Source organism: Chelonus insularis, unplaced genomic scaffold (genome assembly GCF_013357705.1).
Source record: "Chelonus insularis isolate UGA/USDA-ARS -01 unplaced genomic scaffold, ASM1335770v1 contig_139_pilon, whole genome shotgun sequence".
NCBI lineage: Eukaryota > Metazoa > Arthropoda > Insecta > Hymenoptera > Braconidae > Chelonus > Chelonus insularis.
In genome coordinates, this window is record NW_023276379.1 from 1,674,229 (window position 1) to 1,700,806 (window position 26,578).

The window sequence follows — 26,578 nt, forward strand, 5'->3', positions numbered from 1 at the left end:
CGACAATGTCGACATCCCCCTTACCTCTTATATTTTTACCTCCTACTCCTTCGTCGTCGTCGTTGGCTCTTATCTTGATATTTTTAGGAGAATATTTTTCCGTACTCAGTTTATATCTTTCTTCTTTTTTTATTTCATTTAAACGTTCAACTAAGAAACGCACAAGAGGGTGAAAAGGTGAAAAAGACGTGGGAATGAAGGAAGAATATCGGATGAAAGTCACTGGTTCGTTCGTCCCGCGGAACCACATTTTCATTAAGACTTCTGATTTATCGAGTCAGTTAGCCTTGTCGTCGACCTCGTTCCGCTTTTCTGCTTGTAAAAATCTTGAATCACGTGATACTCATCCAAAGTAGCTAGTGTAGAATTATTTATTTTATTCTGATGAATTTATATTTTATTATCAAATTATTATCCGTGAATGTTGGTAATGACTGATTTTGTTTTAGTAATCCAATGATTTATTAAAAAAAAAAAGATAACTTCAATAAATCGTCAAGAGTACACAATAAAATAAATAGAGATGTCGTTAATTTAACGGCAGATCTAACGTATCAAGACGTGAGTCATTTATAAACGACAAGAAAAGATCGACGAAAGGTGTTAGCTGACAGAAGACGAATCGACGACAAGACATATGCTATTTTTCATTGATCAAATACAGTCATTACTTAGAGAAACATTAATTAAATATATTAACCAACAAAGAGTCGAATTATTCTACCTTTGTCTTTATTTATAATATACTTTGATAAACAATGATACTAATAATCATCATCATTAACTTACAGAATAATAGAAATAAGAAAAGCTGAGAAGAAATGTAATAAAAAGGATTTTGTTTGGTATGGATCAAGAAACTAGTCTCAAGACTGTGCTAGCCTTAGGGAATTTAATGTGTTGTGCTGAATTAACAGATACTCCGTTAGATCTCAACCCTCTATGTTATCTTCCCTAATAATAAACAGACAATTCCCAGCGTAACCATAAGTTACATCCTTTCAACAGTCAAGTAATCGAGGTGTACTTCAAATTCATGGCATTTTCGATTGGTGTAATTGCAGGAAGCTTTTTGTTAAACAATTTATTTTTTAGATCCTTTTTAAATATTAAATTTACGGAACAAAAAGATTTGCTATTCTAATTTCAATCAATTTATTAATAGTATTATGAGAAATAAAATGATTATATTAGAATTCATTCAAATTGTAAATACTAAGTCTCTCAATTTCTTTATTTTCGAGTTTTTTGAATTTTCTGAATGTTAAAAATTTTATGAGATAGATTTTTTTTTACCCCAATGTACAGGCGCCGTGGCTTAGTTGGTTAAAGCGCCTGTCTAGTAAACAGGAGATCGAGGGTTCGAATCCCTCCGGGGCCTAGTCGACTTTTTTTTTTATATTTAATCATCATTAAATCATAAAAATGATAATTTTTTTTTCAATTATCCATTTTATGTTCAAAATTATTTAATATTCATACAAAAAATAATTAGAACACCGTTTTTAAACTGTTTTATCATCAGCACTGTTCGTTTTCAGTCAGACCGTTAGTTATGTGGAAATATTATTTTTATAGAAAATATTTATAATTAATTATAATTCCGGAATTAATTATAAAAATTTTCATTACTGTATTGCACTTTGGTACACATTTCGTATAGGGTTGGTAATTAAAGCAGCTCAATTTATTCAAATTGAAATGCTACATATCATGTCCGACAGATGGCAGTTGTGCATGAAAACTGATTGTATAATGGAGATTGACATTCACCTAACTTCATTGTTGTAGCTTTGTGAAAAACGTGGACAGTTTGTTGATTTTCAGTGATTTATATGTTTTATTATTAAATATTTACTTAATAATTTATAATCATGACTTCATGCACTGATCCATTAAAGCTTAATGATTGCAAATTATTTAAAGAATTAAAAAATTGCTTACCCAAAAGTGAGAAAGAAACTCAAAATATTTTGGAAATACGTGATGATATTTTATATATTTGGAATGCTTATAAATGTTGTATTCATACATTAAATCTTGCATTGATAGATGAAAATACTGATGTATCTACGATCTCCTATCAGGTAAGAATTATTTACTTGTTTATTAATCAAACAACTGAATGACATATCATGAATTTCTAAACTCCAAAACAGAAATTTAACACCAATTTGTTACTGAATATAATTCACATTTATATCTTTTTAAACGGTGTAATGATAAATGATTTATTGAATAACTACTTTAAACATTCGTTTATAGAAACATAAACAATGTTAGCTTAAATACAAAATGATGCGCATGCGCATTAGAGTTGAGAATAAGGCGGGAATTTTATTCAATATTATTGATTATGACAATATTATTTTGCCATTATTGCAATTAAAATTCCTAAATAAATAAACTATTAATTATTATAAGCAAAATGAACTTAAGAAATAATAATAATTAATAATTATAAAATAGTTAAATAAATACAAAAATTAAATTAGGGATGATAAATGATTATTTTTCAAATTAAATTTCATACGTAATGTAATATTGTTAGATTAATTATCGTGAAATTATGTAAGTGATTTTAGAGTCATAAATTTTGACAGATACATTAATAGTAGTATTTTATTTCAAAGATATAGTATAATTGTAAATTTAAAAAAATACAAATAAAGTAAAGTCGAAGGGTCAACGAATTACACTAATGCTTTGGTGGACGCAAAAGTGCGGTAAAGGGATAATTTATAGGAAATGGGTTGTTCGACGCTCCACAGTAATTTAATTAAAATAAATGTCCTTGCATTGGGCGAATGGAGAAACAAAACTGCGTGGACCACACGAATAAAATGCAAATTCAGACCCTGTACGAACGATCATAAGGGATAAAGAGAAAAAGAAGAAAGCGAAAAAGTAAATAGTGTGAGAAGCTAGGTGGTTGAAAAGACAAAAAGATTAAAAAAAAAACTTATAAAAATAATAAAATAAAATAAAAACATCATACTAATATTTATGAATTATTATGAAATGATTGTTATTTTGTCAATTTTTCGATTTATCTGACGAATTAATTCATAAAAATATAATAAAAAGGCATTTTTAAGAGTTGAATTTAACATGATAATATGACTTCCGTTATGATAGTATAGGTGAATTAAAATACTCTTGACTCAAGTGAAATATCAGTCGTAAATAATAAAAGTTTGCGTGGGTTTCTCGCGCGACGATGGCGTCGGGACTTTAAACCGGAAGATAGGTGTCGCGATGAAGGGGGAGAGGTCCAACGAGGTAGCGCTTGAAACGTTCAAAGAGACGGCAGAAAAGGGCATGGAGACAAAGACATGCCATTGTCAACTGCTCTACCATCGGAACCGGCATCCGCCGCGGGAAACTTTGAATCATTTTTATTGCATAGAGTTATCTTTGTTAGTAGCGGAATGTCTAAACGTAGAGCTTCCCTTCTCCTCTCAGCCTCACCTAGCCTCTCTAAAGGACGACCTTAACTCATCCTCCGTCGAGATAATGCAAACGCGAAAGCGTTCACACCCCTTTAGGTGCCCAAATGGAATAACTTCTTTAATTTGGAAATTTAGTGGACGAATCTTTTACAGTTATCGCCAACTAGTAAAAATTAAGAATTTTTATTGTAAAAAGAAAAAGAAACAAATAAGATTTATCTTGTGTTAAAAAAACGAAATGTCATTTTTTTTTTTAAATAAAATCAGTAGTTTGATTATTTTATAAAAATTTTCAAATGACTAAAACACATTTTATAATTATCCATCTAATAAGAAGCTAATTTGCTGTCTTGAACTGGAGTAATCAACCTTTCCGTTGAGAATAGTAGTCAGAGATGAAAGTTTAAAGATGCTAAAGCCATCGTAAAATAGCTTCACCGCGAAAATTAAAATAATAAACGACATCGTTAAGAATTCATCATTTTGATTTTCATTCCCATTACGCAATGATGGTACACTATCTCAGTCAATTTTATTAAGACTCCGATTTTAATTTAATGCTCATAAATAAATATATCTCAAATTATTAACCCAATTTTAAACTAAATTAAAATAAAAAAAAAAAAATAAATATCAATTAGCTGTTTGGTAATATCAATTTTTAATCAGACTATTTCTTAATCTTAACAAGTTAAATAGCATTGGTATAACGAAAACAATAGTCACCAGGTCTTAGTGATTATAAATCGTAGGTTATAGGAAAAGCAACCGCCATGTTGACACATTTAAACTAATAAATAATATGAAGACAATGGACAGTGTCCAAAACACAAGATCTTATGCCTTTAACTTGACTACCAAGTCTCAAGCATAGTTATATCGTATGCGCCCCTTACGTCTTTCCTTTCTGTACTTCCTAACATTCAAAAGCGTCTAACCAACCCCCTTATAAGTCCAACACGACAAGCGTAGAATTATATAATGTTTGTTTCTAACAAATTATCATGATAATACAGAGAAAAGCATCTTCAAGTTATTATTATCATTATCACCGACCATCTTAGTATCCATAACAATCGTATCCGAAGTTAAGGTAAAATATTTTACGACTAGTTATCATGTTAATAAGCTGCTTATCGCCTCTATGAAATATATTATTATTTTCATTATCGTCAAAATAATGATTCATATTAATAAATTAATATTATTTAAAAGTTTGATTTAAACAAAAAATAAAAAATACCTAGCAATTTGAGATAATAAAAATTATTAATTAAGAAAGTACTATAGTCGTTAATGTTATAATTTAAAATATATATGTGAATATAATTTAATATGGAAATGATAATTTTTAAATGAAAAATGAGTGTAAATATAAAGAATATTCATAATTAATCCAATTAAAAAATACAACAATTCTTTTCATATATTTATAGAAAGAGATGAATCCGTCTGAAATATAACCAACTCCCTAAAAAACCTTCCCTTGGAATACTGCAACCATGTTAATTAGATAGCTAGTATTATTTTTATCCGCAGACTCGGAGATAATTAAAAGCTCGAGTAGGTAAATATCTGAGTATACTTTTGGCCAGTCCCCTTTTTACCTTATACGTAGATGTTTTATATGTTACGTAAGACCTTACATTATGAAAAGAAGGGGTTGAAAATAAAGAAAAGATGTGAGATCCTTAAAAATATCCAACGCCTGGTCTTTTTTTCAAGTTAATTTGAATTTCGTAATTACCCTAGACTCTATTTTAAACTACATGTATATACCAGCTACAGAAAAAAGATACCAAATTAAATTTACATCTTTAACTTAACCCTATTATTACTCTCTTATTTTTTCATACCATGATCGTAAAATTATAATTTTTATATCATTCTTACTTTTTAATTTAACAATTAATAATCAATTTATTAATTTAGTGGGTAATTATTAATTTATTAAATAAACATTTTTGCCAAGTGAATGGAATTTTGAGAATACTTGAATGAATTACGTTCATGTATTTTTAAGTGATTTAACTGTTAATATAATTGGAGATTGATGATAGTAGGGAGTAAAAAGCAAGATTCATCCTTATTTAAACTCTTCAAGTTCATCTTTAATTTCCAACATTTTTTTCTCTCGTTGACACTTCTTTAAATGCCACCACTGTCTGTCGTTCTTCATTTTGATCCTCTCTTTCTCTTCATCATCGTCTCACCCTGTTTTATTCTTACCCAAACCTTGTACTTTTAGAGAGCCTTTTTCTCACGTCGAGTCTTGCTCATTTCTCCGGTTGTCTTACGGTGATTAACCCGAAGTTTAAGAAGTAAGGAGTAAGGATCTCTCATTCCCTATTGGACAAACGAATCCAGGCTTTTTTCATCTCCCCCTCAACAGCATTTTATAAACCAAGAGCACTTGAAAGTACTCTCGGTATTCCTTCCGTCGTAGTCACATCCTTAATATTGTCGTTTTGAGATTTTTTTTTCTTTTAAGCGCCATTAGGGAAACAATATTACCACTCTACCAAAGAGTCTCTATATTATTTAACAGATCTTTAGGGGTAAAGGTGCTAAGGATCTTAAGAAGTAAAAAATGGTCGACACGCGCAATGAAATGATTACAGAATACCGAATTTCTAATATCTTTGAGTATTATATCTCCTTTCTTATAAGATAATCGAATGTGTCAAAGTATTATTAATCCTATTATACCATAAAAAATTAATTTTTTCATAAAATTAATAAACAATAAAGGTTTCTTTTTCAATTATTTTCAAATTAATTAAATTGCTCAATTTTAAATGAAATAAAAAATTGTGTTTTATTAATTTATTTATCACATTAAAATCAATATTACTAAATAAAAATGTAAGAATTAATAATTTAAAATAGCACATAATTGTTATTAATTATTTATTCAGTAATTTTTATTAATAAAAATTGAAAAAACATTATTGTATGGCTTTTAGAAATGTCATTTTGTTGAAGTTTATTTTCTTTCGATGTAAATCATTGAACAAAATAATATTTTTTTCGATTAAAAAAAAAAAGCCTAATTGTAAGTTTATATAAATATGATATAAATAGTTGAAAAAAAAAGAGTATAAAAAATATTCTTAAAGTCTCAAGCAAATTATACTTTTTAATTTTTATTAGCAACCGTATTTTCTCGTAAACGTAAATACATAATGCTATGAATATTTTCGTCATAACTCTGCCAACTTGTCTCCGAAGGAATTAACCCCCTTAAATTAGCAGTTAGCTTACAGTCTCAGTGAGTAGAATCCTTGCATCTCGTTAAATTACTGTCTCTTATATATACCATTGCTACCTTCTTCTTTCTTTCCTCTTTCCTTTATGATTATTCTTAAGACTTTTCCACACCTTTAACTTATAATGTTTGCTCAATATATTTTTCCATTCTTCTAATGAATTTCACTGAGATCATTACAACCCTTTTGACTGTTATATTACCCCAATTTAAATTGACGGTTAAGTTACCGTTACATACAAGACACTGTGCTGGATGAAATTCATTTCATCTACACATCTAAAAAAAATTTTAAACATGTAAAATATTATTTTAAACTCAATTGAGTATTAAAAAAAAAATTATTAACAATAAATAATAAAAGTATAGCAAATATTTGTATCAAATATTTAACTATATTTTTCTAAAATTCTTAGCAATAAAATAATGATATAAAAATGAATGTTATATTTAGTTATCTTATATCATAATTATCAAAGTTATATATTAAAACTTATGTAACTTTTCTGTAAGATTAGGATGAGGGGTGAAGTGGAGACTTGGAAAATGGGATGAAGCTTATTTAAGCTTGCGAGCTAAGTGTGCATACTAAATATCACAATATTGCAACGTTAAAAAATGTCCGTGGTATTTAGCTCACTTTAATTAGTAAATCGTGACTTGTTTATTTATATTTTACATTGAACATAATAAAATCTATTTATGTATTCTGAAAAAAAATATATACATAGCAAGTGGAAAATACAAATTGTAACTATTTAAATTATAAACTGTTTGACAAATAATTGTATTAAAATTGACAATAGTATGTATTTAGGAGTCTCATTTTTTATGTATAAAATTTTTTTTTATTTTTAAAAATTGTGTTCTATCAAATTGGTAACAATAATTTTAATCGATCCATTTATCACTGATCATAAGAGAGAACTTGACATGGTGCATAGTCCATTTTTGTACCTTTACCCCCCGAAAACGATGTTAAGAAAATCGCATAGGTTGGCGTTGGCGCATCTGGACAGGCGCTGTGAACTCAGTGGGTGGTTCTCCATTCCAATTCTATGATGCCCAACCCTATTCGCGTCTATATTTAACACCCACTGTTCTTTAAAAAATTCTTTAATAAACAATTCTCAGCTTTAATTATTTTATAAAAAATTCCATCAAACACAATAAAATAATAATCAATAAAAACATTTAATTATGTTAATTAATTAATTAATATTTTTATCTAATTTGTCCAATGGTCAATTGTTTCTGAATAATAATTGTAAATAATTAATTGGTAAAAATATTGAAATGGAGGAAAAAATAATGAGAAATGATGAATTTTGGTATCGAGGTATTGTGATGACTTAAAATTATTATATTTCAATATCACCTAGTGTTTAGTTGTCATGATTTTGATTCAAGGGCGTGTTTAATTATAAATCTACATCTAGTTGAAGCTCCTCCCAGTGTGGAGGCGCGGTCTCTTCTCACATACATCCTAGGTAGATTGGTAGAGGGTGTAAGGGGTGATTAAAAGGTGACTAAGAGGCAGAAGAATATTTTTTACTTTAATTACTACGTTTATTATCCATATAAATTATGTTTTAATTAATTTTATTCTCATCTAAATTTACTTTAGATTGACAGAAGATTCTGAACAGACATTGTAGGTATAAGAGAGGGTAAAAGTAGGAAATAGAAAGAAAAATGAAGAATGAAAGAAGAAAAAGCTTTTTAAATCTTGCCAAGTCGAAAATCAGCCGCTTTTTTAAGCTTCGAAGAAAAAACTACTAAATGGAACTTGTCACTCTTAGTTAAATTGAGACAAGAGTAAAACATTCGTGTCTTATTTCAATACTTTTATCTTTATTCCTTTTAAAAAAATGGTACAGTTACTTAAAGAGTGAAATTTACTACCTTAAAAAGTAATACGCGTCTCTAACTCTGTTGTAAAAAGATATAATGTGTAAACGTTTTACACTTTTGAGGTTTATCGTTGGATAAAAAGCAAACATTTTTTTACTGCATTCAAATTTATTTATCTGACATCTTTTGCAGTGTTCTTCAGCCTTTTTGATGTTTTTTTCTCTGCTTTCTTGTAGTTACTGTCAACATACATTGATCAAAGGAAATAATAAAAAGGGCTATATGAGCTTTTATTAATGTCAGACAAAACACATACCTTTATTCTTCTCTACAATCCATGAAAATTTTTTAATAAATAAATATTAATATTAGAAATTATTTCACAAGTAATTATCCTATAATAACTATAAAATCTATTATCATTTATCAAATTAAAAATTTTTCAATTTAAATATAATATTCAATTTGTATTGAGTTATTCAGGATAATTGTTTATTAAAATAATAATTGAATAAAAAAAAAATAATTCTACAGATAACAAGGCATTAATTCCAGTAGGACTAGCTATCCCACTAGCGAGACAATTAAAATTGCTGTGCTTACCACATTCTCTGCACTGTCTACCTTGGTAGACATAGTCAACGGGTTGACCGAACGGGCAACAACCCCCTCGAGGTACCGCGAGGCTACTGGTAAGTTTCTTTCCGCTTGGTTGCATCCAGAAAGGGAATTATTTTAATTGCGGACAGCCTCGCTTGGCTACCTCGTGCTCTTCGTCGTACATGCCCATCCCCGACCACCAACCACCCTCTTATCCAACATTCACATGAATGTGCGGTTGTTTCTACCTCAGTTAAACGACACATCTCGATTCTCATTGTAAAATTATTTTTAAATTTCATTTTGATATTTCATACATCTAATTTGGAATGAATTTTTACACAGTATAATTAATTATTTGAATAATAATAAATGTTATAGGTATTTTTATTTTTATTAGTTAGTTTATATGAATGGTATAAAGAAATTGATAGATGGTCATATAAAAAAAAATAAAACAAAGTAATTGTCGACAGCACTAGGGAACCATTATCGCATAAAATTTTATATCAAGTACAACACATAATATGGTTAAACATTATTGTGAATTTATTTCTGGCTCTAACAATTGACCAGAGTCATTGAAGACACAAAGAAAATCTAAGTAATGCACCCATGATACTCTTAAATTCACCTACTGTCGTCAAACCCTGGTGAAAAAGTACATAGCACCCTCAAGACCAACTACTTTATTTCAGTAAGAATGTGAAGAAAAAAAATTTTGAATCCTAATAGCTGTTATTTGTTGCCATTTTCAACGAATTTAATGAATAAATTTATTTTATCAAAGAATTTTTTTCTTAAACAACGGACAAATTATAAATAATAATTGGATGATAATTTTGATAAAATCTAGGTAAAATGACAATTTTATTCTAGTACTTTTCAAGTATCCACTTCCGATTGTATAAAATGTAGAATAGGCACCAGTGTTAAATGACAAAATTACGACGGAAAATAATTAATAACAATTAATCTCTTGTAAGAAAAAGTGAAAGATGAATTACGAGTTTCTCGTGATGGTAGCCCTACTAGTGCTAATGGTCGTGGTCTTGCTTAGTAATTATACCATAAGGGATTATAAAGGTCGACAAGTGGTACATGAGAGTTGTTCACTCGAACTTGGCATTCACGCCATTTTCAAGATCCCCCTTTCCCCTTATAATCCATCGTACTGAATACACGTATGCATTCACTTCCTCTTCTTTATTTCCAACTAAGATACAATAAGAATATAAAAAATTGTTTCAACTATTTAAATGTCCATAGTTACTAAATGTCTTTTTATTCATTCAGAAAGACAACAGAACTTAAACAATTAAATATTAAATAGAATCAATTTTATACAGTAAAAAAAAATATTCTATAAAATAATTTTAAAATAATTTCAAGAGTGAAAATAATAAAAAATGTATTTATTCAATCGCAGCATAGAATATAGTAAGAATAAAAAAATGATGATAACATTAATATACAAAAGAAGTTGACTTATTTATCTAGATAAATAATAGGAAATAAAAAGGTAAATGGATATAAGGGTAAGTTTTGGGGTAACAAATGTCCGCCACTCGATCTAAATTGAGTTAGAGTCTACCCTTGGACCCTCTCCAGTCCTCTGGATCACTTCATTCCCTTCAAAAAGATCCTTGGATATATCCCAAAACAACATCCATATTGCCACTTTTTTTTCATCTTCTATTCTTTCTTATTCTACGTTCTCCTTTTGTCTTCTGCAAGTGTACTACTCTAGACTCCATCGTAGACTAGATAGATTTTTCTTTGGACTTAATCTAAGCTCTAAATAAAACGCCAAGTTCATCGTTTTCGTCCTACAAATAATGACTTTTTTTTTGTAGAAAAAGAGATGACATAAAGAGAAAGAGAAAGAAAGGAAAAAAAGAAAACGAACCAGTCGTGAATTTTATGGATTAAGTGCGAAAAACTTGGGTTGTTTTTTTTCCTGTCAATTCAGTAGTAAATCCAGTCTCTATTCATTTTTAATAGTATATTCAATCAGATATTATTATTTATTGATCAATTTTTTATCTGATGTGCAATTAACACTGAAAGTTTTAATTATTGCAAAAACAAACTCCTGTAATGATGATATATATTTTTTTTTGTATAGAAGTGTGTAACGAATTGTAGACTTTAATGAATCTTGTAGAATAGAAGACCTCAGGTTTAATAGAATAAGCTAATTGTGGGATATTGGCTAAGAGGCAGAGAACTTGGTACAAAAGAGGAGAGTGTTAGACAAAATGGCGTAGGTTTCTAGAAATAAAATAAAGTCACTGCCGTTGGCGGTGTCTCTTACGATGGGATCATTAGTAGTTGGTAGACGACTAGAATCTTAATGTTATTTCTTACATCCACTATTTAACCTGCTTAAACATGCATTTTTTATTGGCCTCATTACAGTTTTCATTATTTTCCTTTAGTCATTTCCTTTTCCTTACAATCTAGTGTTAAACATTTTTCGTATTGTCAAATAATCAGTTCATTAATTTCGCAAAACTCTTATACATACTATATTTTACACAATATTTCATCTATTAACATGAATAATTTCTACTTGCTTTTATTTATAAGAAATATATAATACTTGATAAATGTTTCTTTTAATAAAAAATATCTTTTAAATATTGATAAGACAAAAGTAGTTTTATCTTGTATGAGTTTTCACGTATGGATTTGGTCTTGTATGTCAATCTATATCTATATATAAAAGAGGGATCGACGACTAGCAGAGAAACTCTCAAGGGATTTGATCTATCGTGAGTATTTTGAGATAATAGATCCAAGACTACGTGACAATTTCCAAAATAGTATAACAAAAAGTACCGAAAATAACGAGAGACAGAAAAAAAAAAACTATCCATTTTGATAATAAAAATAAACAATTTTTTTGCAAATGTAAATTTAATTTTTACCCACTAAGTAATATTTCTTTGTAGTTTATAGTGTTCTGAGGTCAATTAGAATAAAGTAAATTCGACTCTATTTTACAAGTTAATTTTTACACTTTTATTTTATTCTCGTGTAATTAACTGAAGTAATAATAAATCATTAAGTGCGAAGTAGGTCAGTGGTCAGTATTCGCATTTCTATCTTTCTTATAGAATATAATGCATTCCAGTCTCTCATTCTTGCTTATCCCACTGGAATTCTCATAGTCCACCCGATGGATTATCCTGTTACTCCAACTCCAGTTACACTTGGTCTAATTTCCAAGTTTAGTATCACCATTTTGCTTTCACACTCTATTATATTCACCTATAGTCTTGTTTCTATAGAGACATCATCCAAAAAATTATTTAATTAAAATAAATTAATTATAAAGTGTTCTTTTTTTTTTAATTCTAATATAAAATATTTATTATATACTTATAGCTTTACTTTTAATATTTAAAAATATTTGAGTCTATTAAATATACATTGAAAAATTTACTAAAACATTAACGATAACTAAGTCTTATTTTTAACAGAAAAAAAATAATATGCTGAATAAATTTGATCTGACATAAAACTTTTCGCAATCTATATAAATATCAATAATAGTTTACAGAAAAAGAAAAATTAAATGCTACCCACTGACAATTGTAGGGAAAAATAAATTTAATACTTATTTTATTCCCCTTTGGAATCCATTGACTGACCCCTAGCTGCTATGAAACATGAAATTCCTGAATGGCCGACAATCTCACCCCTTGCTCAACCCCATCAGAACGCAACAGGTGATGATCCGTTCCCGATATCGGACCGTCCGGTACTGTAATACCATTCAGTTTTTAGATTTTTTTTATATTGTTTCCTAAATTTAACATATCACAACAATGAATTCTTTTATTCTTTCTTCCATTCTATTCTTCCATACCACAAAAACTTATTTCAACAGTTGACTTTGTACCAATGTTGAAAAATATTTTTTAAATTTATTACACCTATCTTGCCACGAAATTGTTCACGTACATCAAAGTAAATTGATGAATAGTAGTTGGGGTGGACACATAGCATCAATATACCACGCACGAAATTCCACAGACTTCAGGACGTGCTCTATGGCTGTAACAACTGGTTTGGACTACAAAAGATAGAAAAAAGCTAAGGGATGAAAGAGCAGTAGTAAAAAAGGGATAGAATACGCGTAAATCGTGTCATTTTACTAGAAGACTAGAGGGTGACAACTGAGTACTTCTCATATATCATTGAGTAATACTTGAACCGATTTATGCATTTTGAATTTATATGTTTTGAAAATATAAAATTTTTGCCTTTGAATAAAAATAAATAAAATTAACGAAACAGTTAATGTTAAAATAAATATTATAAAATATGACAATACATAAATGGAGACGTATATTTATTTTATAATATTAATAATAATATAAATGATTAAAATAATAATTATAATATATTTGAAGTATTCATATTATTGTTGGAATATTTCGTCAGTGTATATGACGTTAAAAGTTACAGTTATAGAGTAAAAAACATTCATCGTAAACACCCTTTACCTCTTCTACTTTCATTCAGACACACTGAAGATACAAGGCCGTTGTTAAGGAAGAGAAAGAGAGTTGCCGAGAGATCCGGTAGTTTCATAACTATACGGATATAACCAAGAGTTAAAACCGCAGCCCGAATGTCGTATCTTACAGCTCTTACTCTGCTTTCTACCTTGGTCGTCCTTACTACAAGGCGGATCTTATTATCAGACTAAATCCCATTTCTCCGAAACAACGAATGTACCTACCTCGTGTTACATGAGCTAACCTATATCAACTCAGACAAAATCTTCTAAAACTTGAGCAATTTTAATTTTTTTATCCCTATAATACTTTTTTTTATATTCTTAAAACTTTACTAACATTTTTGAACAATTTATTTGTACACATCCCTTGAAATTATGCTTTTGATATTAAAACAGTCGTAAAATTAATAATTATAAGAATTTATTTACTTTATCAACAAGATAAAGATTACAAACATGCATCCTTTATACTATTTAATTTAATTAGAATCCTTTAATTATTATTTTGCATCAGATGCAGTCATAATCAAACTTGTATTTTATTTCTTTTGTTTTATATTTGTTATCTCTTAACAATAATAGTACTATCATTTAAATGTTCACCAAATATACATCTTTCAAATTTGTCATACCATTTTTTTTTCCATCTTTCATCTGATGATTTTTTATAAAATAAAAAATTACATCTATAGATACATGAATATTTTTTTTTTTATAAATAATATGTTTTTTCGATATCGTAAATACATGATTTAATGAAGAAAAAAAATATTCGATAACAGATACAAATATAAGAACTAAGAATAAAAAAAAATTTGGTAAAACCCTTGTGATACGTTTGAGACATATTTGATAAATGGTCGAGACATATTGAAGACGTGATAATAATCGAAAACCTCAAATGCACTCACTCAAACTTACTTGCAAACAATAAGAAATATCATGATAGATAATTTATAACCCTGTAGAAAAACTACCAACAACGATTGGGAGGGTTCTATTGATCTGACAATTATTAATAGTATCTATTTATTATCTATCAACATTTTCTACAATGAAAAACCGATAATCCTATATCAGGAAGAAATTTATCCATAATCCTAATATCTTTTAATACAGAATAATTATCCTTGATTTAGGTTTGATTTATTATTTGAAAAAAAGAATCAGAAATAAATTTTTTTTGACCTTAATTTTATTTAAGAATAATTTAATTAATTATTTCTGCGTAGTTAACAATTTTGATTGATAAAAAAATCTCTTTAATTCGTGTTTTTAAACCTAATTGGAATATTTTATAAGTAAGAATTCACAAATCGATCAATCATCCACAAAATATTCCTTATCTAGGTTCTTTTAGTGCACTGCAGAATAAATGAAAAGAAAATGTGGAAAAAATTAATTACAAATAAATTTTATAAGATGATGTAAATTATTTATATCGCATAAAATGTTACTGGCCGTGCAGTAAAGAAACTACAAAATAAAAAGTAAATACGCAAAAGGAAAAGGTCCAATTTGTTCTCGTCGGGTGGTGCTTTCGTGGGGTATAATTAATATTCATAAGCGTCCATAGACCATCCTGAGGGCGGGGTCAACTTACATGTATCTTTTACCGTTGACCCCAAACTCACCCTCTCCTTTACCTTTTTAGACTCGCCCTTGTCGCAACCCTACCGAGTCGCATATAAGCTTGTGATAACGGTTGGAAATTAAAATAGTGACCGTAACCTCCAACAAAAACTCATTCTTCCACAAGTTACCATGGGAATTTAACCTTTAAACTCTCTTATTCTATCGTCTTTCTCTTTTGGATTTACTGTACCAAAAAGTACAATAAAAATTTCTTTCATTTCTTGGTGTTTATATGTTATAGTACTTTTATTTTAAATAATACCAAAACTAATTAAACACATTACATTCAAAGAATTCAAAAGTCTTTTTTTAAATCTACATTGAATTTAATTCTTAATCGAAATGAGTTCTTCAATTGAAAAGTTTATTATAAAACTGACAAAAAAATTTTAATAATTTCCCACAGTGTAAATATTTCCATAAATAATTATTTTCTATCTTAAAAATATTCTATATCTTACGACTTTACTTTGGCGGGTTAGCAATAATAAAATGATATAGTAAGGCTAAAATATGCATTTAAATTATCGTACGGCGATAATAATTTGCATGCCGGCATTGCGGCACCTACGCTTGAATACTCTTGTACCATCACTACGAGCACCGGCACCACTCCAACCACTAGCATCATCCATCCCTTATAACTACAACCCTCTTATTCACATTCCCACTTCGATGCTCTTCGTTCGCTTAGTTTAGTCCCGTTTAATTTAAATAATATTTCTCGTTGGACGATAGTACTAACACTAACGTTGGTGGGGGTGGTGGTAGTGGTGAGAATAAAATAACCCGATATACATAAAATCGCCATAACATTGTAAATTATAACTGATACGCCTTTGAAACCCCCTCTCAGAAAGAAGAATTAAGGAAGAATATTATATCGTTAAATTGATCATATTTAACTTCATGAGAAATAGACGGATAATGATAACTAAATAAGCTTCATTGTAAATAAGGAAATTTTTTATTACCAAGTCGTGCAAATAAAACCATCTTTTTAAAATATAGAAAAAAACAATTTACTATTTATAATATTTATTAAATGCTATTATGATTTTCTATAATTAAATTTATTTGCTTAAGTAGAACATGTCAATGATACATTTGACAGTGAATATATTGTTTAAATAAAATCATGTATTTCATTTATAATGAAAAATGAAATTTTATTTACCATTAGTATTCAAACAATTGATAATAATTATGATAGTATATTAGTTGTGTATGAGAATAATAGACTATAGAGAGTCAAATGAATGTAAAAGAGGGTTAGCTTTACGTTTGTCTTTTCTCTCTTATATTATACGTGGCATCGCAATTGCGCCAAGTATTTGAGATCTAAGAATTTCAATGGCTGTGCGATGGAAATGGAAGAAAGTAATAGAATTTTATAAAATGCTGGACAATTGAACTCATAAAATACTATATTAAAATTCTAATAGTACAATTTAGAAAACACTTAATTTAATTAAATTGAAAATATTAATTTATCATAATATTCATTTGATTAATTTTTTTTTTCGTAATTTATGAATTTTGCCGATAGTTTTTTAAATTATCTAGAGTTTAATAAAGGGGAGTAGTAAAGGGTTGGATCGAAATTTAGTAGAGGATAGTTGGCTCGACCGAAGGTAGTAGTTAAATGTCGTATACGTGGGCTATAATGCGTTTATTAATGAACACCAAGAATTTCATTAAAGATTGTTTGTATATCAAACTGTCCACTAAATTATTCGGTATAACACCCTCCGACGCGACATCTCCGTGAGCAGTAGAAACTATTGGTTAATCTCTTTCAACCCTTATCCTTATTCTCACTTTTAGACTTCCCTTGTACTTTATTATATCTTCGAAACATTGTTTTATTTCATCCTCACATTCCGTAATCATTACTCCATCACTAGTGGATAATTATTGTTGAATGAAGAAAACATAAATGTTAATATGAAAATTTTATTTTTCTAATAAATACATTTGATAAAGCTGTTTTTTATCATCTGAATCAAATTTTGGTACAAAATTTACTTTTACAATATCGATAAATCCCTCATCAAGTGTCGGCTCTACGTAATTTTTACTGAAAATGAAAGTTATTAGTATTAAAATAATGGATATATTTTATAAGAAAACTTGAGATACTTACTAATAAGAATTAATGACTATATCACTAACGACGGAATGATTTGAGTTAGATAATTCTCGGAACTATAAACAATATACATTATTTTATATTAAGAAAATTTAAATTAATATAGATTTATCGTTGTTTGAATATACAGTACAATTGTATTTACCTTATTATTATGTTTAGCATGTTCAACTTGCGTTGTCATGAGGAAACATCTTACTGGAATGTTTTTTGCTTGAGCAACATCGATAAATCGTTTTCTTGATGTCACATCTGGATTGGTATTGTCAATTACGACGCTTCTACCTTTGGATAAAATATTTTCCATGGCAGATACACATTTTTGCCAGCTACCAAGAGTATCTCGATTAATGTGGCTATAATTTTTTAAATATTTTGATACTACAAATGTTTTCCCTGAACCAGGACCTCCAACCATAATAATGACCTACAAAAATTAATTAATAAAACGAAAATACTTTATTAATTTTTTTATATCAACGAAACACATTTTTATTGATCACTTACTTCCTGATTATTTGAATTTTCAAGAGCATTTGCTGGTATGAAAATTGGTATATCATCAGTTAATTTATTCGGATCAAATATAGGATTATTAAATTTAGCCAATTTATGTCCGAGAAAATATTCCTCTGGTGTATAGAATTTTATTCCAATATTTTTTGCAAATAAACGATCAACAGATGAATGATCTTTTTTCGCCTTTGGGATCCAATCTTTGGGTCGTCCAGCTGCATCACCAACATAGAAACTTTCATCCTTATTAATGTTTATATTATCGTTATTATATTTTACTAATCTTTCCCACATTCCAGTAATTGGTTTTCGATAATGATCTTTTGATGTTGCTATAAAAACCTGAATAAGAATGTATTTTTTTTTTTAGTTATTTAAAAAAAAATTGTAGCTCTGTTTGTATCAATTATTTTTCATTCAACAAAGCCAAAAATATAAAGTAAATAAAATAATAATAATACATACTTGAATAGGAACTCCTAATTTTTTAACAACCGCTTCAATTTTAGATTTGAAATCATTTAAATTTATTTTTCCTGTGCCTACTCCATTTTGGTTGGTAAAAATGACAATTTTGAAATCACTATCATACAATTCTTTCAATTTCTTTGGAATTTGTGGATATAATAACTTCCAATCATCGGTATTCTTTGGAAAAACTGCACCTGATTTAGTTGTAATTAATGTACCATCCATATCAAAACTCGCGATTTTTTGTTGTGATTTACAATCATTAGCTGTATAAATCAGTAAATGATTTTTATCTATTGTATCCCATTTCTCAGTCATTTTATTAGCAACTGATAATTCTTCTGTCACTTTAATATTTGTTGGACTAGCTAACTTTTCTTCTATTTTACATTTTTTACTTGTACCAGCTTCATTGCAGTCTTCATTTGCATCGTCAATATCACAATGCGAACGTTTTTTGAAAATTGCATGATCTTTATCTTGAAGACATTTTTTCAAAGATTTATCTGGAGATGACGAGTTAAATTCGAATTTGTATGAATATTTACCATGAATTATTTCTAACTGATCTCCATTTTTAGCAATATATTTTTTATGTCTTATAGTTTTATTGCCATTTAATCCACAAGGTTGTTTACCCAATTGTTCAATTGTGACATTTTTTTCATGATAGTTAGCACATAAACGAACTAATAAATTTAAAAAAATAAAATGATACATTAACATTATTTCAAACAATATTCTTAACTTGAATCACAACATTTTATTATTTATTATGATTAAAAAGTATTAATGATTATTTTAATTTTACTAGAAGTACATTGCATAAATTGTCAAAATTGTATTGACACCATGACGTAATTATTTCAATTTGTTATCACAACAATTCGACAATAAACAAAGAATAAAATGCATTTTAAATAGGTTAGAAATTTGTTATCAATCTTCACTTACCTTGTTCACGAGAGCATTTAACATCTGTTATTTTAGTATCAACATTTCGACCGACTACAACTGGTTTATTATTTGGTAAATAAATTGATGGGTATGAAACGTTATCAGTACATAAATAACAGCTTATAATATCACAATTATCTTCATTCATATTAATAACTCACGTGATATTGATACACTGAGAAATGTTTAGTACATAGATAGAGGCGACATCAATAAATGTTTGAGAAAGCGGGAAATTCAAATTAATCGTAATATTTATTTTTACTATGTAAAATATGAAAATAATGAAATTACTATTATCATTATCATAATCATTTATTTATAATATATGTTAAATAAAATATTCTCTCTTTTCTTTTACAGACACTACAACCGACCGATCCGCCAATTTTTGAAATTACAAATTTATTAATTAATGAAACAGCAACACAGTTAGTTTTGTGGGGCAATCTTGGGATAGGAATAGTTGAATTACCACGACGTTGGGGCCGAGATAATTTATTCCAAGGTGGCAAAAGCAGTATTTCGTGCTTGTGAGTATGCTTACAATCATAATAATATTAAAAAAAAAGTAGTGTGAATTATGACGACAATTATAATTAATAAATATAATTTAATTAATAAATTAAAAAAAAAAAAAACGTTTCTACCAAACTAAAGAGACAAATTTACGCGTCACCTGTGCTTTATGACGTTATACTTAGACCTTTTACTTTACTTATACTTTACTTGACTTAAACTTTGTGCCACGCAAGAGAAATGACAGTTACTAAACTACCTTCTTCTTTGTCTCTCAAGTAAACGTTAGATCACCAGCATCATGGTTATTACAATATTTTGAATACATTACACATTTTTTCAGACTTACAATACATATAAATGAATTATATTATGGTAATTCATTCTTTTCAAGTTTCAAGAAGCTTTTAAAATCACAGCTATTTTTATATTCAATAAACAACAAATAAGATTTACCAAGTAAATAAATTATTATTTTAATTATCAATTATAAATAGTTGAATAAATTAATTAACGCATCATTATGGATACATGAAAAAATCTAACTTATTTATCTTAGTAACTAGTCAGTAATAGTTAATGTAAAACAAAATGTCAAATGAGTATGGAAGATGTTACGTTAATTTAGCGAATCTCCTTGTCTCTTCGAAATATCTTTGGCCCTCTCGCCGTATCTCACACAGCTAAGAATTAACGGTCTTAGTTGCCGACACAAGTTGTCCCAACATACAGGCTCAAGCAATGAGGTGAAGAGGGTAAAGAAGCTAGTATGCTGGAAGCTCGTGCGCGCATCCCATGAATTACGACTGAAGCATCCGGGGATATCAACAGAACCACCATAGCTCGTCGTTATATATATTTTGCGCAACATCCCGATTTTATGGGTAACACAGTCGCGTGAGATTTCCGTTCCGAAATTCTATTCAACTACTTACCTGAAAAATTAAATTAAAAAAATACCATTTGATTTATCAATTGCAAGCTTATTCAATTTGATAATTACCATAGCTGCTTCAGCATCTTGATTAATAGCACTAGAAAATGATCTTGATAAATAAAATGTTTATCGTAATAAATATAAGATAAAAATTTTCATCCTCACATTTTCTCGATGCATTCATTAAAAAAAATGATTTAACCTAATGGTTCAACATGTGTAATCCCAATATAACCCCGCGGCTAATCTCCAACAACCACACGCAGTTGACTCATGATACCACCTTCTCTCTCAGCCTCCACTACTCCCCCATGGATATATGTATATATATATAAATAAATATATAAAAGAAAATTTATTAAACTTGAAATAAAATTCCAAAAAGTATAGAAAAAAAATAACAAACAAAATTTTTCTTTTATTCTTATTCAGTAGCAACCTTTTTTTTATCATCTTTTTTGTCACTTCTCAATTCCGTTTACGTTCTGACATAATGCGGAATGCCTTTCACGACGCGAGAAACGTGTAATCAAAGAATTCCGTCGTCTCACAACTCACTAATGGACAAGAGGGTTGAAAATTTAAATACACGACACGCGTCCCATTCTCGTAACGAAATAAAACCCGCTGGCAAAAGAGACATCTGTCTGTTCTTTTAATTACCGCAGTACGTGTGTCATCTTCACTACCAGGATCCTCTTGTGTTTTATTTGTCATTTTAGTCTCTCGATATGAGACCAATTCAAGACTTTGCCACGGAGCTCACTGGAAGTTAATAGTTTTATATGAAAAAATCCAACATCAATCAATAAAAATATCAATTTTATTCCTCTTAAAAAAAAAACAATGTGTGTTTTCCGGTCTGATAGATGGAGAAATATTGATAAAGTAATCTGACAAAACAGAAAATATAAATGAAGATTGAAATCACGTAATTTTTTTTCATCCTCGGTATTTTCTGGTTCATTTTTTTCACTTTGAAAATAATAAATCTTACCGATAGGGTGTGTACACTGACATATCGTTCATTAAACACTATGGCCACAGTCTCGAATAGCTTTGGGTTTAATGAATGCAAGGAAAAAGAACGAAAATACTAACAGAAAATAAAACAGTGAAAGCATAAAGAAAAAAAAAGAAGAATTGAAATTCACGAGTTACGTGAAAAAGCAAGAGGTAGAGAATGATTTCGATGGGGATATACTGGTTGAATTCTGCAGTTAACATAGAGTATTATAAAATAGTGTTTGATCGTGTCCACGCGTGTCTTGTCTTTTTTTACGTACGCGCGTGACATTGCGAGGCTATCGTAAATTTTTTCCCATTTTCTACCCCCTTTCATACACTGCATACGGTGCATTATCGAATTTGTCGTCGTTATTTTTATGATCCCACAACCCCTTTATTTATTGCTCTTTGTGTTCTGATACCGGGATGCTCGGTTTACCAAAAATAAAACTCACTAGTATGTTTTTTTTATTACAAATAAATTGTCGTATTTACTCAATAATATAAATTATAACATTAGATTTTTATAAAAAAAAAAAAAAGAATTACTCTTTAATATTCGTAGATTTACTTACAATTAGACATGAAGAAAAAAAAAAAGTCTAGAATTAAAGTAAAAATTATATTTTTATTCAAGCATTTAAAGGATTGTTTAGTCGTCCTTGTTGAAAAATAATTCAAAAAATATAAATATTCAATGTTATAAAAAAAGCAAGTTTTTAAGTGAAACAGTTGACAGTGTTTATAGGATATGAAAAGCAAGTAAGAGTTGAGAATTATTCATAACCTTAGGCTGGCTTGAAGTGGATTTTGGTACTCTGGTCGCAAAGCTAAAATCTAGCAAATATTACGCGAATGCCGAGAGATAGAAACTGCGAGGAAACAGTCGCATAATAAACACATAAACGGTAATCCTTAAAACAATAATTAGCTTGGAGTTTCATCCCCCGTCATCTCTAGGCGTGAGACGCGTGATCTTGCTGACTGCGTTGCTTTGCAATTTGTTGTCGAATTAATACTCTCTCATAGTGGAAGTAGGAAATCCCAGACTTGGAAATACAAACTTGTGCCCACCGATGAACCTCGGGAAAATCACTCTTCTATGAATTTCATTGAGAAAATGTTGGTTTTTGAGTGGATTATGGATTAATTAAATATAATTCCATCTACAATAAGTAGTGGAAGTTAATTTATCATACAACCAAATATGTTGATTCAAAAAATGTCACTGAAAAATTTAAGATAATAATTTTAATCCAATGTCTTGGAGTATTAAGGATTTGATACAGCATTGCCGTAGTTACTGACTCAAGTAGTAAATGCCAAGCGAAGCTACTTCTCGTTTTGATATCATAATCCGAATAATCACCATTATTGCCACCATTTACGTAATCCAGAAAATCTTCATATCGTGACCTCACAATGCCATTATAGTAGAATAAATTAACATGTTCCAATGAAAGCTCTCAACATATTTAAACCATTTTCTTTTTTATTTTAGTATATTAAATTTAAATTAATTCATTAATTGAAACAAAAATAATTTTTTTATTCAAAGGTTCTATTCCATAATAAAAAAATATTAACTTCAGTTTGTACTACAACAACATAAAGTTAATTATTTTATAAAATATCTATATGTATTGTAAAATTAAACAATAAGGATTATAAGCTGTTAGCGAAAATAAGATAAGATAGATTAGACAGGATAATGGCATGAGTGTGGCATGTGTTGTTGATGAGACAATTAGTATTCACACTAGTACGTTTGGAAACTTGAAACTTTTCTAAAAGTGCAAATGACTTGTAAGGCACCCTTTATTTTATAACACGGTAAATGTCATAATAATATGCGTTTTGATTACACGATATTATAAAAGATATGATAATTATAAGAAATGTTAATTTTGTATCTTTTTGGTTAATTAGAAATCACATTCTCAATGGTATTAATGCTCAATTATCATCATCATTTGGTGTAAAACGTGCACGATGGCATCCAGGATCTCCAAATGATTCTCATTTACTTGTTTTAACATCAGATAATTCATTTCAGTAAGTAATAATAAGAAAAAGTAAGATGATAGAAGAAATTATAATTCAATTATTTGTAGGATGATTAAACATATAAAATTTTTTATAGATTGTATGAATGTTCAATCGGTCATGTTCCAAAGTTGATGAAACACTGGAAAGTGGGAGTAACTCCAGTGTTTTCACCGACCAAAAAAATTTCAACAATCGAATCGTTGGGTGAAACTGCAGTTGATTTTGATTTTGTTACACCAACAATAAAAAACACTAGTCTAAATGATACTAAAGATTCCCACAATTGGAATGAAATTGAATGGCCCATATTGGTACTTAGAGGTGATGGAAACGTGCTTCTTGTACATGGAAATATTTTATCCAACTTGTAAGAAAAATTAATTTTATGAATAATATTTTATGCCTGATGAAATGATTCATAAATAATGTAAAAAACAATTTTTAGATGTCCAAAACCAGTAGTATTTGGTTCACTATCAATTTTTCCAGCAATGTTTGATAATTATGGAATAGATGCCTGTTCGATAATGTGTCTACAAACAATTCCACCAGTTGTTGTCATTGCTACATGTACGGGAAAAATTTATCATGCCATTCTATTACGAGAAAATTTTATTAATGATGATACTCAAGACGCTATAGATAGATACTTTGATAATTATGATAATAAAAAAATGGTAAAAGAAAGAACGTGGTCAGAATATGGATCAAATTATAGTCTTCATACTCCTGACGATGGCTTATTTGTTTTTGAACAATTAGAAATGGAATTAGGATTATTATTCGATGATGAAGATAAAAAATATAATTGCATAATAAATTTGCACAGAGATCGTAGCAATAAATCACGTTATTTTTGTTCACATAATGCTGGAATTCATATGATAACACTTCCAGTTTTATCACAATTACAAGAATATTTGAATTGCAGCGAAGGTAAAGTATTATTACAAGACTTCATTTTCAATTATAATTATAATTCATTATCTTGAATAAAAAAAAACCTATTAAATTAATTATTTATAGTTATAATAAAAGTTTCTATTAATAAATTATCATTTGAAGTTTGAAAGTTTAACTTATTTTTAGCATAAAAATTTTTATCTTTATTCCAGATAATATTGACTTGTATTTACCAGAAACCTTTCACACATCCAAATCTCAATATTTATTATGTACTCGTACAAAACACACAACAATGGATGAAGCAACTTCAATTTTTGGTTTTGGATTATTTCAACAAACATGGCCTATTTTAATAGCACTATTACATACTGGAGTAGTTGTAGACATTTCAGTAATTGATTTAGATTATTTACCTCAAGTAGAAACTCCTGAACCGATGATGAATCTTCATAAAAATGTAAAGTAGTTTATTTTTGAATTTATTTATTTTAAAGAATATATTTTACAATGAATTAACTTTTGTTCTATGCAGGTTACACGAGAATCCTTTGAAACTTATATAAAAAATATCCTGAAACATGAATCAACGTCTTTGCCAATAACAAAATTGAGTGTCGAATCGAACTTATCTGGAAAAGAGTGCACCGAAGTAAATTGAAAATTTATATAAAATTGGTTAATTAAATTTTTATCACAATCATAATTATAAAAATATTTTATCTTATAGTTACTTGATCGAGCAACAAATATTTTCCGGAAACATCATTTTACTAAGCATGATAAAATTCGTAGTGAAATTGGCAGAAAAGTACGTGCTCTGAAAGCTTTAAAAAATCATCAACTAAAAGAATTGGATTCATTGATTCAAACTAAAAAAGAATTACATGATAAAGCCCAACATTTAGCTGAACGCTATGAAGATATCAAAGAAATTCAAGAACATTTAGCCAAACGGTAATTTCATTTTAATTATTTATTTATTTATTTATGATAATATTTGAATGTTCTTTTTATTAATGATTAAACAGTGCTCGAGATCTATTAAGACTTGTCAATCACAAAGAACTGACTTCTTCAGAACGAGCTGATGCTGTAGAACTAAGAGACTTAAATAACAAAGTTGACGAATTCAAAATGAAGTTTGACAGATTGAAAATTAAAATTGAAAATCCAAGTGTCAAAAAAGAATTATTCAAAGATTCAAATAAAAAAGAAAATATTTTAAATAGCAAACAAGAGGAAGCTATAAAAATGAACATTGCACAAATGTAAGTATTAATTTAATATTGAGACAGAAATATCAATAATTGACTCAATAGTAATAGTTGACATGACTATATAATAATGTGATAAATACAAAAAAAGTCTAAACACGTACATACATTGGCTACCCTCATTATCAGCTCGGGTAGCAAATTCACACGTAAAACAAAATATCACATTTCATTCTCTACGTGAGCAATGTATTATTTTCTAGTCAAGTAAATTATATGTCAACTATTACTCTCAAAATGTTGACTATTGATAAATGTATCTTGAATAACATAAATATGTAATATTATTTGTTTTTTAGGGGTAAAAATATTGCTAATATGGTTACTGATATTAAAACGTTTGAAGAAGAATTTGGAATATAGAAAATTAAAACATTCCTCGGCTTTCTACAATAATCATTTTTTTAATACAAATAAAACAAAATTTTTTTTTAAAAATATCTTGT

At 28.5% G+C, this 26,578-nt stretch overlaps 2 protein-coding genes and 1 non-coding gene across 3 annotated transcripts; 2 read left to right on the forward strand and 1 right to left on the reverse strand.

Moving 5' to 3' along the window:
- Positions 1–1,307: 1,307 nt before the first annotated feature.
- On the forward strand, positions 1,308–1,381 carry TRNAT-AGU (transfer RNA threonine (anticodon AGU)). The gene has a single exon. It is a non-coding gene; the product is annotated as a tRNA-Thr (tRNA).
- Positions 1,382–1,798: 417 nt separating this feature from the next.
- Positions 1,799–26,546, forward strand: mbo (Nuclear pore complex protein Nup88). Its single transcript, XM_035096258.1, has 10 exons — positions 1,799–2,087; positions 19,803–19,972; positions 23,833–23,958; positions 24,047–24,319; positions 24,398–24,888; positions 25,068–25,315; positions 25,391–25,507; positions 25,586–25,812; positions 25,887–26,126; positions 26,432–26,546. Exons 1-10 carry the CDS (start codon positions 1,875–1,877, stop codon positions 26,493–26,495), a joined length of 2,169 nt encoding a protein of 722 aa, XP_034952149.1. The 5' UTR covers positions 1,799–1,874; the 3' UTR covers positions 26,496–26,546.
- Positions 17,284–19,595, reverse strand: PNKP (Polynucleotide kinase 3'-phosphatase). The gene is made up of 6 exons (XM_035096259.1): positions 19,437–19,595; positions 18,477–19,171; positions 18,003–18,353; positions 17,641–17,922; positions 17,490–17,551; positions 17,284–17,423 (listed from the first exon to the last, which is right to left on the reverse strand). Exons 1-6 carry the CDS (start codon positions 19,585–19,587, stop codon positions 17,300–17,302), a joined length of 1,665 nt encoding a protein of 554 aa, XP_034952150.1. The 5' UTR covers positions 19,588–19,595; the 3' UTR covers positions 17,284–17,299.
- Positions 26,547–26,578: the final 32 nt, after the last annotated feature.

Coding starts and splice junctions, on each gene's coding strand:
- mbo (XM_035096258.1), top strand. CDS start 1,875: ATGACTTCATGCACTGATCCATTAAAGCTTAATGATTGCAAATTATTT. Junction 19,973..23,832: donor AAAAGCAGTATTTCGTGCTT/GTGAGTATGCTT, acceptor TTGGTTAATTAG/AAATCACATTCTCAATGGTA. Junction 25,316..25,390: donor TGATGAATCTTCATAAAAAT/GTAAAGTAGTTT, acceptor TGTTCTATGCAG/GTTACACGAGAATCCTTTGA.
- PNKP (XM_035096259.1), bottom strand. CDS start 19,587: ATGAATGAAGATAATTGTGATATTATAAGCTGTTATTTATGTACTGAT. Junction 18,354..18,476: donor AATTAGGAGTTCCTATTCAA/GTATGTATTATT, acceptor ATTCTTATTCAG/GTTTTTATAGCAACATCAAA. Junction 17,923..18,002: donor AAAATTCAAATAATCAGGAA/GTAAGTGATCAA, acceptor TAATTTTTGTAG/GTCATTATTATGGTTGGAGG.